Source organism: Euleptes europaea, chromosome 5 (genome assembly GCF_029931775.1).
Source record: "Euleptes europaea isolate rEulEur1 chromosome 5, rEulEur1.hap1, whole genome shotgun sequence".
Taxonomy (NCBI): domain Eukaryota; kingdom Metazoa; phylum Chordata; class Lepidosauria; order Squamata; family Sphaerodactylidae; genus Euleptes; species Euleptes europaea.
Window position 1 is genome coordinate 49,223,322 of NC_079316.1, and position 12,329 is coordinate 49,235,650.

General features: G+C 39.5%; 1 protein-coding gene across 1 annotated transcript in view; it reads left to right on the forward strand.

Moving 5' to 3' along the window:
- Window positions 1-12,329, forward strand: part of GIGYF2 (GRB10 interacting GYF protein 2) — a 91,795-nt gene that overhangs the window by 50,175 nt on the left and 29,291 nt on the right. The window contains exons 8-12 of the mRNA XM_056849274.1: window positions 6,211-6,390; window positions 10,145-10,356; window positions 10,444-10,606; window positions 10,689-10,886; window positions 11,628-11,818. Coding sequence (XP_056705252.1) covers window positions 6,211-6,390; window positions 10,145-10,356; window positions 10,444-10,606; window positions 10,689-10,886; window positions 11,628-11,818 — 944 coding nt within the window. The remainder of the gene's footprint in view (window positions 1-6,210; window positions 6,391-10,144; window positions 10,357-10,443; window positions 10,607-10,688; window positions 10,887-11,627; window positions 11,819-12,329) is intronic.

A 12,329-nucleotide genomic window follows, 5' to 3' on the forward strand; every position in this document is an offset into this window, starting at 1 on the left:
GCATCCCTAATGGAAAGCTACTGTAGTTTATTTTATTTTACAAAATATACTGCCTTTCGCCCACACAAGGGCCACCAAGGCAGCTAACAAATTAAAGTATACACAATAAACTCACATTTTTAAACCACTAAAATCTACTCAAAAATCATTAATACAGTTAAAACCAGAACTAAAATACAAAACAAAAACAACAATTAAAAATGTTGGGCAAGAAAGAAGGATTGCTAAGGGAAGGCCAAACAAAACAAAAAAAAGTCTTCACCCACTGGCAGAAGATGGCAGCCGTTACAGCTTCTCATGCATGTGTGGCTGTAGAGTTTATTAATAATAATGGTTTGTTGCACTGATCTGAAGATATTCTTAGTTGTAATGATATGTGCAACTTGTAGCTGTATCACTTGCTTTTTGTCTACAGGGAGCAAAGGTTGGCCCAAGGAAGCAGCTGTTGCACCTCCCCCTTCCCACTACCACTCATCTTCTACCATGTCCCCTTGCCCACATTTCTTGTCATATTGCTGTCTTGTATAAGAGCCTGTATCTGTTCTTTAAAGCCAAAATTAAGGGAATGTGTATGGGGCCATGTGTGTACATGCAGCCAGCATAGATCAGTGCTGCATTTTGGATTATCCCCACTGCCATGGCTAGAGCAAATGTATGAGATGACACTATCATGAAAGTGGGAAAGTGGAACATAAGAGCCTAGGCAAAAAGAATGTAGGCTTAGTTAGTATACCTTTGAATAAGCTAGACGAAATAAATGAGGCATATTGCACAACAATTTGTGTAGTCACAGGCTGTATAAATTATGTATTCCTAATCGGGGGAGGTAAAATACAAATATCTAAATATCGGTTGAATATAAATTGAGTCTGTTACATCTCCTCTACCCTTTCACATTTACTGAGATGTAATATACCCATTATAAGAATGTGGAACGAAGAATTAGCAGGTGTTTAAGAGGCAGATTTGCTATAGATTAAACCCTTGTGTTTGTATTCTGCTTGCAGGAAAATTTGAATGCATGGGGAGAGGGTTGTGTTTGATCCTGACATTCTAAGTTGTATTCAGGAAATCTGATTAACAGCTCAATCCTATGGTTCACTGCTAGTGAACAGAAGCATTGGATACAACATACCTATAGTTAAGCAAAGGATGCATTACAAGGTATAAATACACCAACATTACACCAAATCTGCCATGGCATCACAGGCTCACATAGCAATTCAGATAGTTAAGAATTAGATGCCAAAAATGTCCCACCAGATTTTTAAAGCCTATTTTTACTGAAGTTTTAAAAAATCAATGAAATGTTGCTGTTCTCTATGTGCCATTCACTTGTCTTCTTCAGACTGCATCTCCTAACTACAGGAAATGAGATTACCTTGGGTGAATGCACGACTGTGACTAGGCTGTCCTTAATCATTGAACTTTTTAGAGTTTCCGGTTAATCTGTGTGTGATAGATCTTGAGAATATTCCCCATATCATGTTTATAAAATTCACTTGAATTGCTAAGGAACCATTTAGTTTCAAAATGTGCAATATGTCTTCAAGACTGCATTTGTATCCAACAGATGAAAAAAGATATTTCAGCCAGCTCTACTTGACAGTAGAAAACAAGAGAAACTGCAATAATTCAGTTTTTTCAAATTACTACAGAATTTGCTGGTTAATACTTATATTTTTCTGTTAGTCAAGCTATATTGAAACGGAACTAACAAAATAATTTTTTCAAGATTGATAAAGATGAGAGATTGGGTCTGGGATTTAATTTTTAAAAATCTTGAATCTTTAAAAGAAATGCTCTTATGTCTTATGTTAAGCACACAGTCATATAATTATTTCAGGGCTGTGCACTTTCAGCCGGTTTTCATAAATGCTTACCTTTAAGATAGTTGTATTAATTTTGTCAGACAATTTTAAATTTTAATGGGGATTAAAATCTGGCTCTAATCAGGGTAGTTAATTTGTGAAGAAATGTCTTTGGAACTGAACAGATAGGATCTACTTCATACTTTTTTGCTATTTAAAGCCAGATGACCATGGAAGGTGGTTATTTCTAATGAGCTACCTGTATAGAAAATGTATTCTTTCTCTGGAAGTTTGAAAAGACCAAATGAAATAATCAACTCCACTAATTATAATTTCCCCCTCAAAACAGATCTTTTAAAGTGCTAAGTCCCCCAAAATCAATTTTTGCCTTAAAAAACAACACTGCTAGAGATATGAATAAAAAGTGATTCTCTGTTAGCATCATGTACTTACCAGTATCCTTGTTGGTTTATCTGTTTGGCAGGGAAAGGGAGGTAAGTGTATGGCTTGGATAGGGAAACCGGACCAAACTTTCTTCTATATACAGGGATCCCAATGCAATGAAGAAAAAAACCTTTTGGCATCTAGTATGGAAGGATGTTTGTTCAAAATGGGCTTACAGGTCTCATTCCACAGTTTATAATGTGGGGGGGTTGGTTTTCATATGAAGCTGATGTGATTGGTCATTTGGTCTGCAGGGGGGCCAATTAGCTGTGGTCATGTGGAAAAGAATGCCGGTTTGAGCTTTCTTTACCCTAGCAGCTGTGGGGAAATTCATAAGAACTTGGAGAGAGGGGTGAATTTCCCCCCTCTTAATCAGGATGGGGTTTTTAGGTTTGCATAATCTTATTTAAGATTTTACTTGAAGGTTAAAAGGAATGAAATCCTTCAGAACTGTTTCCATTCAGCTTTTTGTGTTACAGACTTGTGAAGTGTTCATATTTGGTAATATTTTCTAGTAAGCAAAGTCAGGTAGGTTGAGGTGAAGGTATTGTTTCTGTTTCACTTTCCTCCAGCCTCTTTAGATATTTTTATTGCTGTGTTTTGGGATAGACAAACATGCCACTTACAGGGGGTACCTATGTGCAGTAGAATAGGATTTCCACTTACCCTGCTACATTCTTATACCTGTAGGTGTCAAGGCCTCTCTAATCAACTGGAGCATTTATTTTCCTTTTCCTGTTCAGCTTGTTTGGTTCCTACGACTGCCTTGAAATCAGGGGAAATAGATGTATATAAGCAGTATTTACTGGGGCGTAAAGTATTATTGCAGTGATCTTAAGGTCAGAATGAGCCGTATATTTTGCATCGAGTATATCTGTGATCTTCCAGATTTATGCTGCATGGAATTTAATGTGTAGCTACTGACTAGATAAGACGTTAGCTGAAAACTAGCCTATAAGGTCCACCTATCAGAACCACTAACATGATCTGTGAGGGTTGCTTTGCAGTGCAGCAACATTTCACATTTTTCCTTAGTTAGCTGCTGATGTGAGGACTTTGATCAAACGTCAGACGTAAGAGGATCTGAGGAACAAAGACTGTGATTGTTTGCAGGAAAAGTACTGAAGACCTGCTGTGAAAATTATTAATGTAGACCAATATAATGCTACTTAGAAACTGAAATCTCCCTCATGTTTCTCCTTTTAAAAAACCTATAAAATACAAAACATTAATTCTTAATTTCATTAGTGGAGAACATTTCAATACATGTTGAGGCATAGCACCATAAAACTGAGAGACAAACACTGTGACTTTCTTGGAGATGGGGAGAAAGAGACACTTCACTCATTTACGTCTCTTCGCTTCAATTTGTTTTAATTCCACCCAGATCCCTTAGCATAAGATTGTGCTTTTATTTTTTAAACTACAGGCACTGTATACATTTGGTGGTAGTTTTATACCAATTTCTGTTTAAAAAAATGTATATGTATTTGCATGTATGTTTAATGTAGATGTATTTGCATGTATGTTTAAACTGCTTTGGAAATGTAGTCTGTAGATTACAATGTAAATGTAGATTAAGGTGATGAGCAGTGTGGTTCAGTGTGAAAGGGAATCTGCCATATCATATTATTAGTCTTTTTCTAAAACGTCAGCAACATATTATTGTATGAGAACCCCTTTGCAGAAATATTTGGAAATATTCATTCATTATGAAGTGTTGCTCTTGTTTGAGTAGAAACTGTTTAATTCTAGGAGGAAGGTGCGCATATGCATAGCAAATCTGCTAGGTTGCACAAATTGAATGCTGGTCTAGATTCATCCTAGAAATTAAGGCTAGAAATTACCAAGTCTTTTTATGTGTGGGTATTGTTTCAGGGGTGTAAAAATAGAGTGGCCTTTTCTGCTATAAAAACCAGACATACTCATTTCTATCCATCCAAGTTCCATTTTACTTTGGGAAATTTGTCCATGCATAACATTGGATTAAGACCAGTGTAGCTAACACTGAAAACTATTCAGAGATTCCTAAAAATACAGTTTGTCACAATGTATTATCTGAACATGAGAGATACTAGAAGAAAACCTTTTTATTATAGTAGGGAACAGTAAGGGTGTTTATATATCTTATAGAAAGATTGTTGACATTGCTGTTTGCTATTCTAGTAAAAAATCCTCAATAAACAAGTTCTCAAAAGATTGTATTCCAGAACACCACTTTAGTACTTTGAAGTTAGTCCCTTTTAAAACTTCAGATTACATAGCTGTAGACTTTGTTGGCTGGATATCTTTGTTGTATCTGAACTTTTCCATAAACACCATAGCTGGCTTTGGGTCAGACATGGAATGCAGGTGCCCTTTCACTGCTCCTTCTCCTCAGGAAGTCCAGTCAATTAGTTTGAGGCAAAGCCACAGATCTTTTTCTTTTTTCTTTTCATCCTGGGAAATCATGGCCAAACACCGACCTCTGTACTAAATAATTTAAACCCAGTAAAATGCTAGGGGCATAAACTTCCATATTTAAGTTCTGAAGACGTGAGCTGTGGCTCACGAAAGCTCATACCCTACCAGAAAATATTTTTGTTAGTCTTTAAGGTGCTACTGGACTCTTGCCCTTTTCTAATACATATTTAAGAAACTTTGGGTTTTGTGAGAATTTTTTTTTTTAAAAGCAAATAACAATGACCAAATCTCTATATGGTTCCTCATTTTTCAGTAACTTCAGAATATAATATCTAACATTTTGAACATTATTTCATGCAGTTTTCTGTAACTAGCTTTTGATTTGCTTAGGCTTTTAAATCTGTTGCAACTTGTTGACAAATATATTTTTGTATTTTTCTAGAATTAGTAACCTTGTAGCTTAATCCTATTCATGCTAATTTTGAAATAATCACACTAAATTCATTGTGGCACTCACTAGAAAGTGTAGGTAGGGTCGCAACCTTAAATATGACTATGCTCCCCTCCCCCAGTTTTCTTCTAACTTTTATCCTAACAAATCATTGCAGCCATATAGAATTCTATGGCTGATGCTAAGCAAGATGTCAAATATTCAGATAAGAGAAAAGCATGCATGGTGCCTCCTTTTCTGTTGTATCCTCCTAAAACATTTATGAGTTAAGAGAGAATGGCTAGTCCAAGGTCACCCAGTGAGCTTCAGAGACAGAACGTTGGTTTCCCCTCTCAGATGCTCTAACTGCTACACAGCTGGCTTCTCCATATAATTCTCTGAAATGTACTATTCTACATACATTAATCATTTGTAACACTGGCAATTTACTGTTTGCCTTTGAGCCAGCACTTGCTACTGATCAAAATATAATTACTCCAGAATTGCTGTAATCATTGTTCTAAAATAAGATTATGTTGAACGATCCCTAGTAGATGTTCAATAGAAAAGAAGATAGAAATAAAGCTTTTCAAATGAGTTGGATAATGCAGCGTTTAAGACCACCTCCCATGCAAACACAAACAGAATTGCTGTGCCATGATAAACTTTGAGTGACTAGGAATAGTGTCTTGATAATGCTGAAAAGCGATCTCATTGAACATCGGGTGGCATGGAACTGTTTATGCAAACAAATTCTGCAGATGCTCCTCCATCACTTGTTGCTGAATGAACTTTTGACATTCTTAAATGGTTACAGCTGTGTTAGAACACAATCCTGTGCAGAGTTACTCCAGTCTAATCTTATTGGGTTTACACTGGAGTAACTCTGCATAGTGTTGCCCTGTAAATCTGTTTTTTGAAGCTCAAAATCCTAAATTTTGTTTTTATCCCACAAAATCCACAGGATTTTGTCCTGACAAGAAAGGCAAAGAAAAAATATATTTGGTCTTCTGCCCTTTCGCCTTGGTACCTTTGTAATCTAAATTGCGCAGTTCTTAATTACATTCCAGATACTCTTCATGATGAATGTGTTTATCACTTGCGCACTTATTTTGTTTCCAGTGAGACCGAACTTTGAGGAAGGTGGGACAATAGCAGCAGGAAGGAAGCATGAATTTATACGCTCTGAGAGCGAAAACTGGCGCATCTTCAGAGAAGAGCAAAATGGTGAAGATGATGATGGAGGTTGGCGACTGGCTGGTTCACGAAGGGATGGTGAGAGGTGGCGTCCGCATAGTCCAGGTGAGAGGAAATATGGGAAGGAAAATCACAAACTGGTCAAAAGGACAGTGAGTAAACAAAATCTGGAAGGAAAAGAACTTATTGGAAATCACTGTAAAACTGCTCTATAATGAAAATAATCAGTTTAAGTTTTAAAATGGAAAACTATTCGATGATCCTCTATCCTAAAATAACTAGGCAATAACTGAGCTATCCTTACCTTCTGTGATATTTTTTCCACCAAATGTTCTCCAGGTCGGATTTTTCTAAGGATCACCCAAGATCTTGAGGCTGCAGTGTTATCAGATGCTTTCTGTTACTTGGAAAGAAGCAGAAAGAAATATTTGTCACAGAGAATTCTGCATTGTGTGACTCCTTGACGTCAGACATAACTGATAAATGCACAGTAAAGCAGCAGTGTGTCTAACGTAGACAGTATTAAAACAGCTGAACCAGCACCTCATGATGATCAGATGTGAGAGACTTAGTTAGGACATGAGTATTTTGTTTAGCACACCAAGAGCTCTACTGAATCTCATATATTTTTGAGTTCAGAAGGCACTGTCTATATGACATGCTTGGGTCTAGATTATTCCTGAGGCTGGAGCACGGTTAGATACTTTCCACTACTTAACCAGCAGAGAAAAATACTTGGGTCAGAGAATGCTGCATTATATACTATATGGACATTCTTTAGGTTCCCTTTAGTTCAGAAATAAATTTAAGGAAATATTTCCAGTGTTGAAATTGCAGTCCTATACTAAATAATGTATAAAGTAAGATGGAAAAATGCTAGTTTGCTGTAGGATCAGAGGATGGTTGTTCAGGTCCTGTCAGACTAACAAAAGTAGCTTTACATTGTGAGATCTGTATTCTTGTTTAACAGGAATTCTGTGTGAGGATTACAATAATACTTGAGTGTTCTGTCTGTCTAAATCCATGTTCCAACTTGCGGTTTCCTTTCCATGCTGTAAAATATATAGGACCATTAAACAGTTTTCAAAGGGAGACTTTTAACTGCACAAAGGAATGACAATAGTGTAATTCTTCTGAATATTAAAACAAAATAGTTGTTTATATAAAGGAGAGTATTAACAGTAGAGTGTACTGTGTCTTTCTTAGTTTGGAAGAGGGGGCTCTTAAATTTAAATTTAGTTACCAACTACCTGGATAAAAACAACCATGCCCTTTTATTAGAGGGATTAATGGAGTGTTGTTTACCAGGGGATATTGTACATCTGTAGTATGAAAACTTTCAAACGCCAATTTCCACATATTTAGCCTCTGCGAAAGGGACAGGACATTTCTCTAGGCCTTTTGGCACCCCTGTTCTAGCAACAGAAATTGTTACAAGCACCAGTTTTAGTCACTGCAAGTAGAAAGTTCCCTGATCATATACACTATTTAACACTTCACACACATGTAGTTGATCGATAGACTAGGACAGGGGTCGGCAAACCGCGGCTCCCTAGCCGCATGCGGCTCTTTGGCCCATTGAGTGCGGCTCTCCGAACTTGGTTCGGAGCCCCTGCTCTCGCGCCCGCTTGCGCCGGCAGCCAGTTGCGGAGCCGGCGCGCCTGAGAGAGAGAGAGAGAGAGAGAGAGCGCAGGTGAGTGGGCGCGCTGTCTCTCCCCGCCCCCCCGCTGTGGAGAATGGCCGGGTCTCCCTTTCCCTTTCCCTCAATGGTTGGGAGGCTAAAGCCTCCCCTCCCCTCTAGCTGCGTGATTGCTGGGCGGGCGGCTTGGCAGTTCCTGGCCCGCCCCGCCCGCCTATCAGCTGTTGGGCAGGGCGGGCTTCCTTTGGTAGACCTGCCTCCGGCTGAGTCCCATTGGGAGGCCATGTCTACCCACTTGGCGGTAGACCTGGACTCCGAGGAGGGGAAAAAGTCCCCCTTCAGAGGCCAGGTCTACCAATTGGCTTCTATGGGCCTCCGGAGGCCAGGTCTGCAGCCAAGAAAGCCGATGGGTAGACCTGGCCTCCCAATGGGACTCAGCCGGAGGCCAGGTCTACCAATAGGCTTTTATGGCGGTAGACCAGGCCTCCAGACGAGGACTCCAGATGGGGAGGGGGAAATGGCAGGGACTTACAACTTAATTTTTATCAATAAATAAGATCACTATTAAGTATGATATCAAGTTTTATTCAGTGTACCTATAGTTTAATTAAGACTTAAATCTTTAATTAAAGTTTATTAAGTTAATAAACAGTGTACATACCTATATAGTTTAAGTTTAAGAAATTTGGCTCTCAAAAGAAATCTCAATCGTTATACTGTTGATATTTGGCTCTTTTGACTAATGAGTTTGCCAACCCCTGGACTAGGAGACAGCAGCCTCAGGCCCTCTACTGGTTGGTCAAAATACTTGTATGTGTTTGAATACAGTAAAAGGTTTTGTCTGTTTGGTCTTGTGCTCAGTGAGACGCTTGCAACTGTATGACTGCATCTCAGGCTTTTAACTCTGATAGGAAGTTTGTTAGGGTTCCAGAATCAGTGCAGTCTGTTAACTAGCAGAACCTCATTCATGAAGGTAACGGCTTCTGCTGAGCCATTTCTATTCTGACTCACACACACTCATAACCATCCTATCCCAGGTTATAGAGAGATGCATCAAATCTAGCAGTCACTGCCTTCTGCCCCCTCCCCCCGCGCCTCATCCTCATGCATGCTTATAGTCACACAACCATTTAAAGCAGAGCTTTAAAATAAGCTGGTCAGCTATAAATTCTTTCAAAGAATTATTGTGCTAGCAGGCAACCTCACCATAGTGACAAGGGCAAATTCAACAAATAGACTTAAAGACCACAGATTACAAGCAACACTTCAAACCCCCTGGAAAGGAGGATTGGTAATCAGCAGGCAGACTCCCTGTTCACAAGTTACAGTGTGTGCTTGATTTTTCTTCATACGTGCATTGTATGATTTAAACCTCACTTATATCCAGGTACTGGCTCCTCACTTTCATTTGTAAAGTGAACATGAGGTGACTGTTTCTTACAAACAGATGAGCACATGTACATTTTGCACATGGACAGGACTAGAAGGAAAAGAAATCAATTTGGAAGATGCTGGGGGGGACTGATGGAGTACAAATGACACTGACTTCCATAATAGAATACAGGTATATTTGGTCACAGAAAGGCATAACAATATTCTGATGAACTCCATGTTACAGACTTTTATCCATTTTCTAGGACTTCATAGAATAGTCTTGCTGGCAAAGGCTGGCCCTCTAGGGTTGATGTAGGGGTGAGGTTCAATGATACTCCGTAGTAACAGCTAAGGAATGGATTGGGAGAGTGCATCAGTTCTCAGACAGTGCCTGTCCTGAATATGGACAGCTTGCCAGTCAAAATGTAGGAACAACTCTGAGGCCTGGAGAGGGCATGGAGCATGTATTTGTAAACTTGTTAGGGTTGCTCAGTTTTTATTTGACACAAATAAGGAAACAGTTACTCAGTGATATCATGCACGCTGTTCTGCAGCTGTGGTCCAGTTGCTTGGAGTTACACTGCATGGTCATTCGTAAGCTACTTGTTTGTTAATTATAACATGGCTAAGAGATAGTGGTCTTTTAAGGGAGCACTGTGAGGGGAGAACTGTGGTGACAACCTTTTATAAAATATGTATTTCAAGGTGGACCATAAGCTGCAGTGATGTTATAAAGTTGTCACTTTGTATTCTCTTCAGTGTCTTCTTTTTCTGTATCCCTTTCACCTTCCAAACAATTCTTTCCTTATGGAACTCTTTTGTTAAGTAACTTTCCTGCCCCCTTAGATGGCCCACGTTCTGCAGGCTGGAGGGAGCAGATGGAGCGACGGCGAAGGTTTGAATTCGATTTCCGAGACCGAGATGATGAGCGGGGTTACCGAAGAGTGCGATGTGGCAGTGGCAGTATGGAGGAAGATAGCCTTCCTGAATGGTGTTTGGAAGATGCAGAAGAAGAAATGGGAACCTTTGACTCATCTGGGGCATTCCTGTCTTTAAAAGTGAGAAACTTACTGTGGACTTGGTATACCATAGCTTGTTATTTATAAGTAGTGGTATAAAGGTGGATGTGTGTGTTTTATCTTTAGAAGGTTCAGAAGGAGCCAATTCCTGAAGAGCAGGAAATGGATTTCCGCCCTGTGGAAGAAGGGGAAGACCAGTCTGATTCAGATGGAAGTCACAGTGAAGAAGCCAAAGAACTAGATAAAACCCATGCAAGGGAAGGAGTTACGGCAGAACGAACAGCAGCAGGTAAGGAGCGTTTCTTGGGGGTATTTCTCCATCATTGCTTCCATTTCCCAGGCCAGTTAAGTAAAATTATCCATGATTTCAGAAGTAACAGAAGAAACAGTCAAAGAATCTTCACCATCCGCCAGGTCAGGTACTCCACCAAAACCCCAGTCACAGGAGCCATTACCAACAAGTCTGCTTGAAAGAAGAGAGGACCGTATTCCAGAAGTAATGGAAAAAACAGGGGATAAAGATAACCTAATGGAGAATATCCCACCATCCAAAGTGCCCAGTAGAGAAGGTAATCACAACAGTAAAGTAGGTATATGACATATTTTAGAAAGAACATATATCCAAAATGTGCACATAAGAGTGCATTTTTAAGCAAAGTATGTATGACCAGCTGAAAAATCAAGCTCTTTCTACAATGTTGAAAATATTTCATTGTTTTTATTGGCTAATTTCAGTAATTTATTCAAGTTCAGTGTAGCTCAGCAACTGGATTGGTTGGTTGGAGGGCTGTAGGAAGGACTAATTTTCACCATCCTTCCTACTTACTGTATGTGCCACATCCCAGGGTATTTATAGCTGGGCTGGGTTTAAAAGATACCAACCAATTCACTACCTGTAGTGGACGGAAGGGTAAACCATTTCAGGAACATGTGGACAGTCTAGTCTATAGGTTTCTGGTATGTTCCCTCTTATATCTCCACACACAGCCTGCCTATCTCCCCATTTCAAGCCAGCTGTGGGGAGGCTTGCTAAGGCTAAACATTTTCTTTGTTGAAGGGGGCATGATGTATGGACTACTTAATTGTCTCTGTGAGCTGAATTTGGCTTAGGAACTGGCAGTTGCCTATAATCAGTGTGAAATGTTTCCTTGCATAGGATTTAACTCTGCAAACTGAGATTCCTGATACAACTTTCAACCAATTTTACCTGTACCATCTAGAAAATGTTAGGTGAAGGAGAGTCAGAATTATTTTACCCATGAGTCAGCAAGCCATAGAGCACATAAATAAATTTTCTTTCCCCCCTCTAGAGTCAGTTTCCACAGTTCAACTTTCACCACTGATTGCTCCAGATGTAGCTTCCCCTGCTCATCTTCCTCTTCCAGACTCTAATCCACATCCTGCCTTAAGGCCTGTTCAGACATCAGTCACAGCTGCTCCAGGTATGGGGAATATTCCTGCTGACCCAGATGATGAAGAGGGCCTCAAACATTTAGAACAGGTAATGCATCTTTGTCTTAGAGACTTGTTACTGTTAAATGTTAGTTGTACTTCTGCCAGAAGAAAATGTCTGATCTTTTATGGTTATGTTTGCATCCTAATGTTGTAAAAACCCCTCTCGGTCCTAAAAGAGGGAAATTGTTGAGGTAATGGCTTGGATCAAAACCATTGTCAATTCCCCCTCTAGTCCCAGCTGCAGACCCCAATGTTACATTGTATGCCATCACAGAGGGCCCTCGGTGACTTTTCAGGGGCCTGAGAAGCTGCAGCAAGAAGAGGTATATGGGAAGAACCCTGTGCATGTGCACAACATTATACATTATTGTTGGAGCCAAGCCAGGGTTCATGTAACTTAATTTGACATGTGATGTTTGCTTCTGTAATGAATGGACTTAATTCCTGCTCTTATGAGTGCACTGGAATATCATTAGAAAGAGTCAATCTATATATCTATTTCTCAAGTACGAGCAGATCTGCAGATATGTAAATCTGAGAATTGGGCCCACACTGAG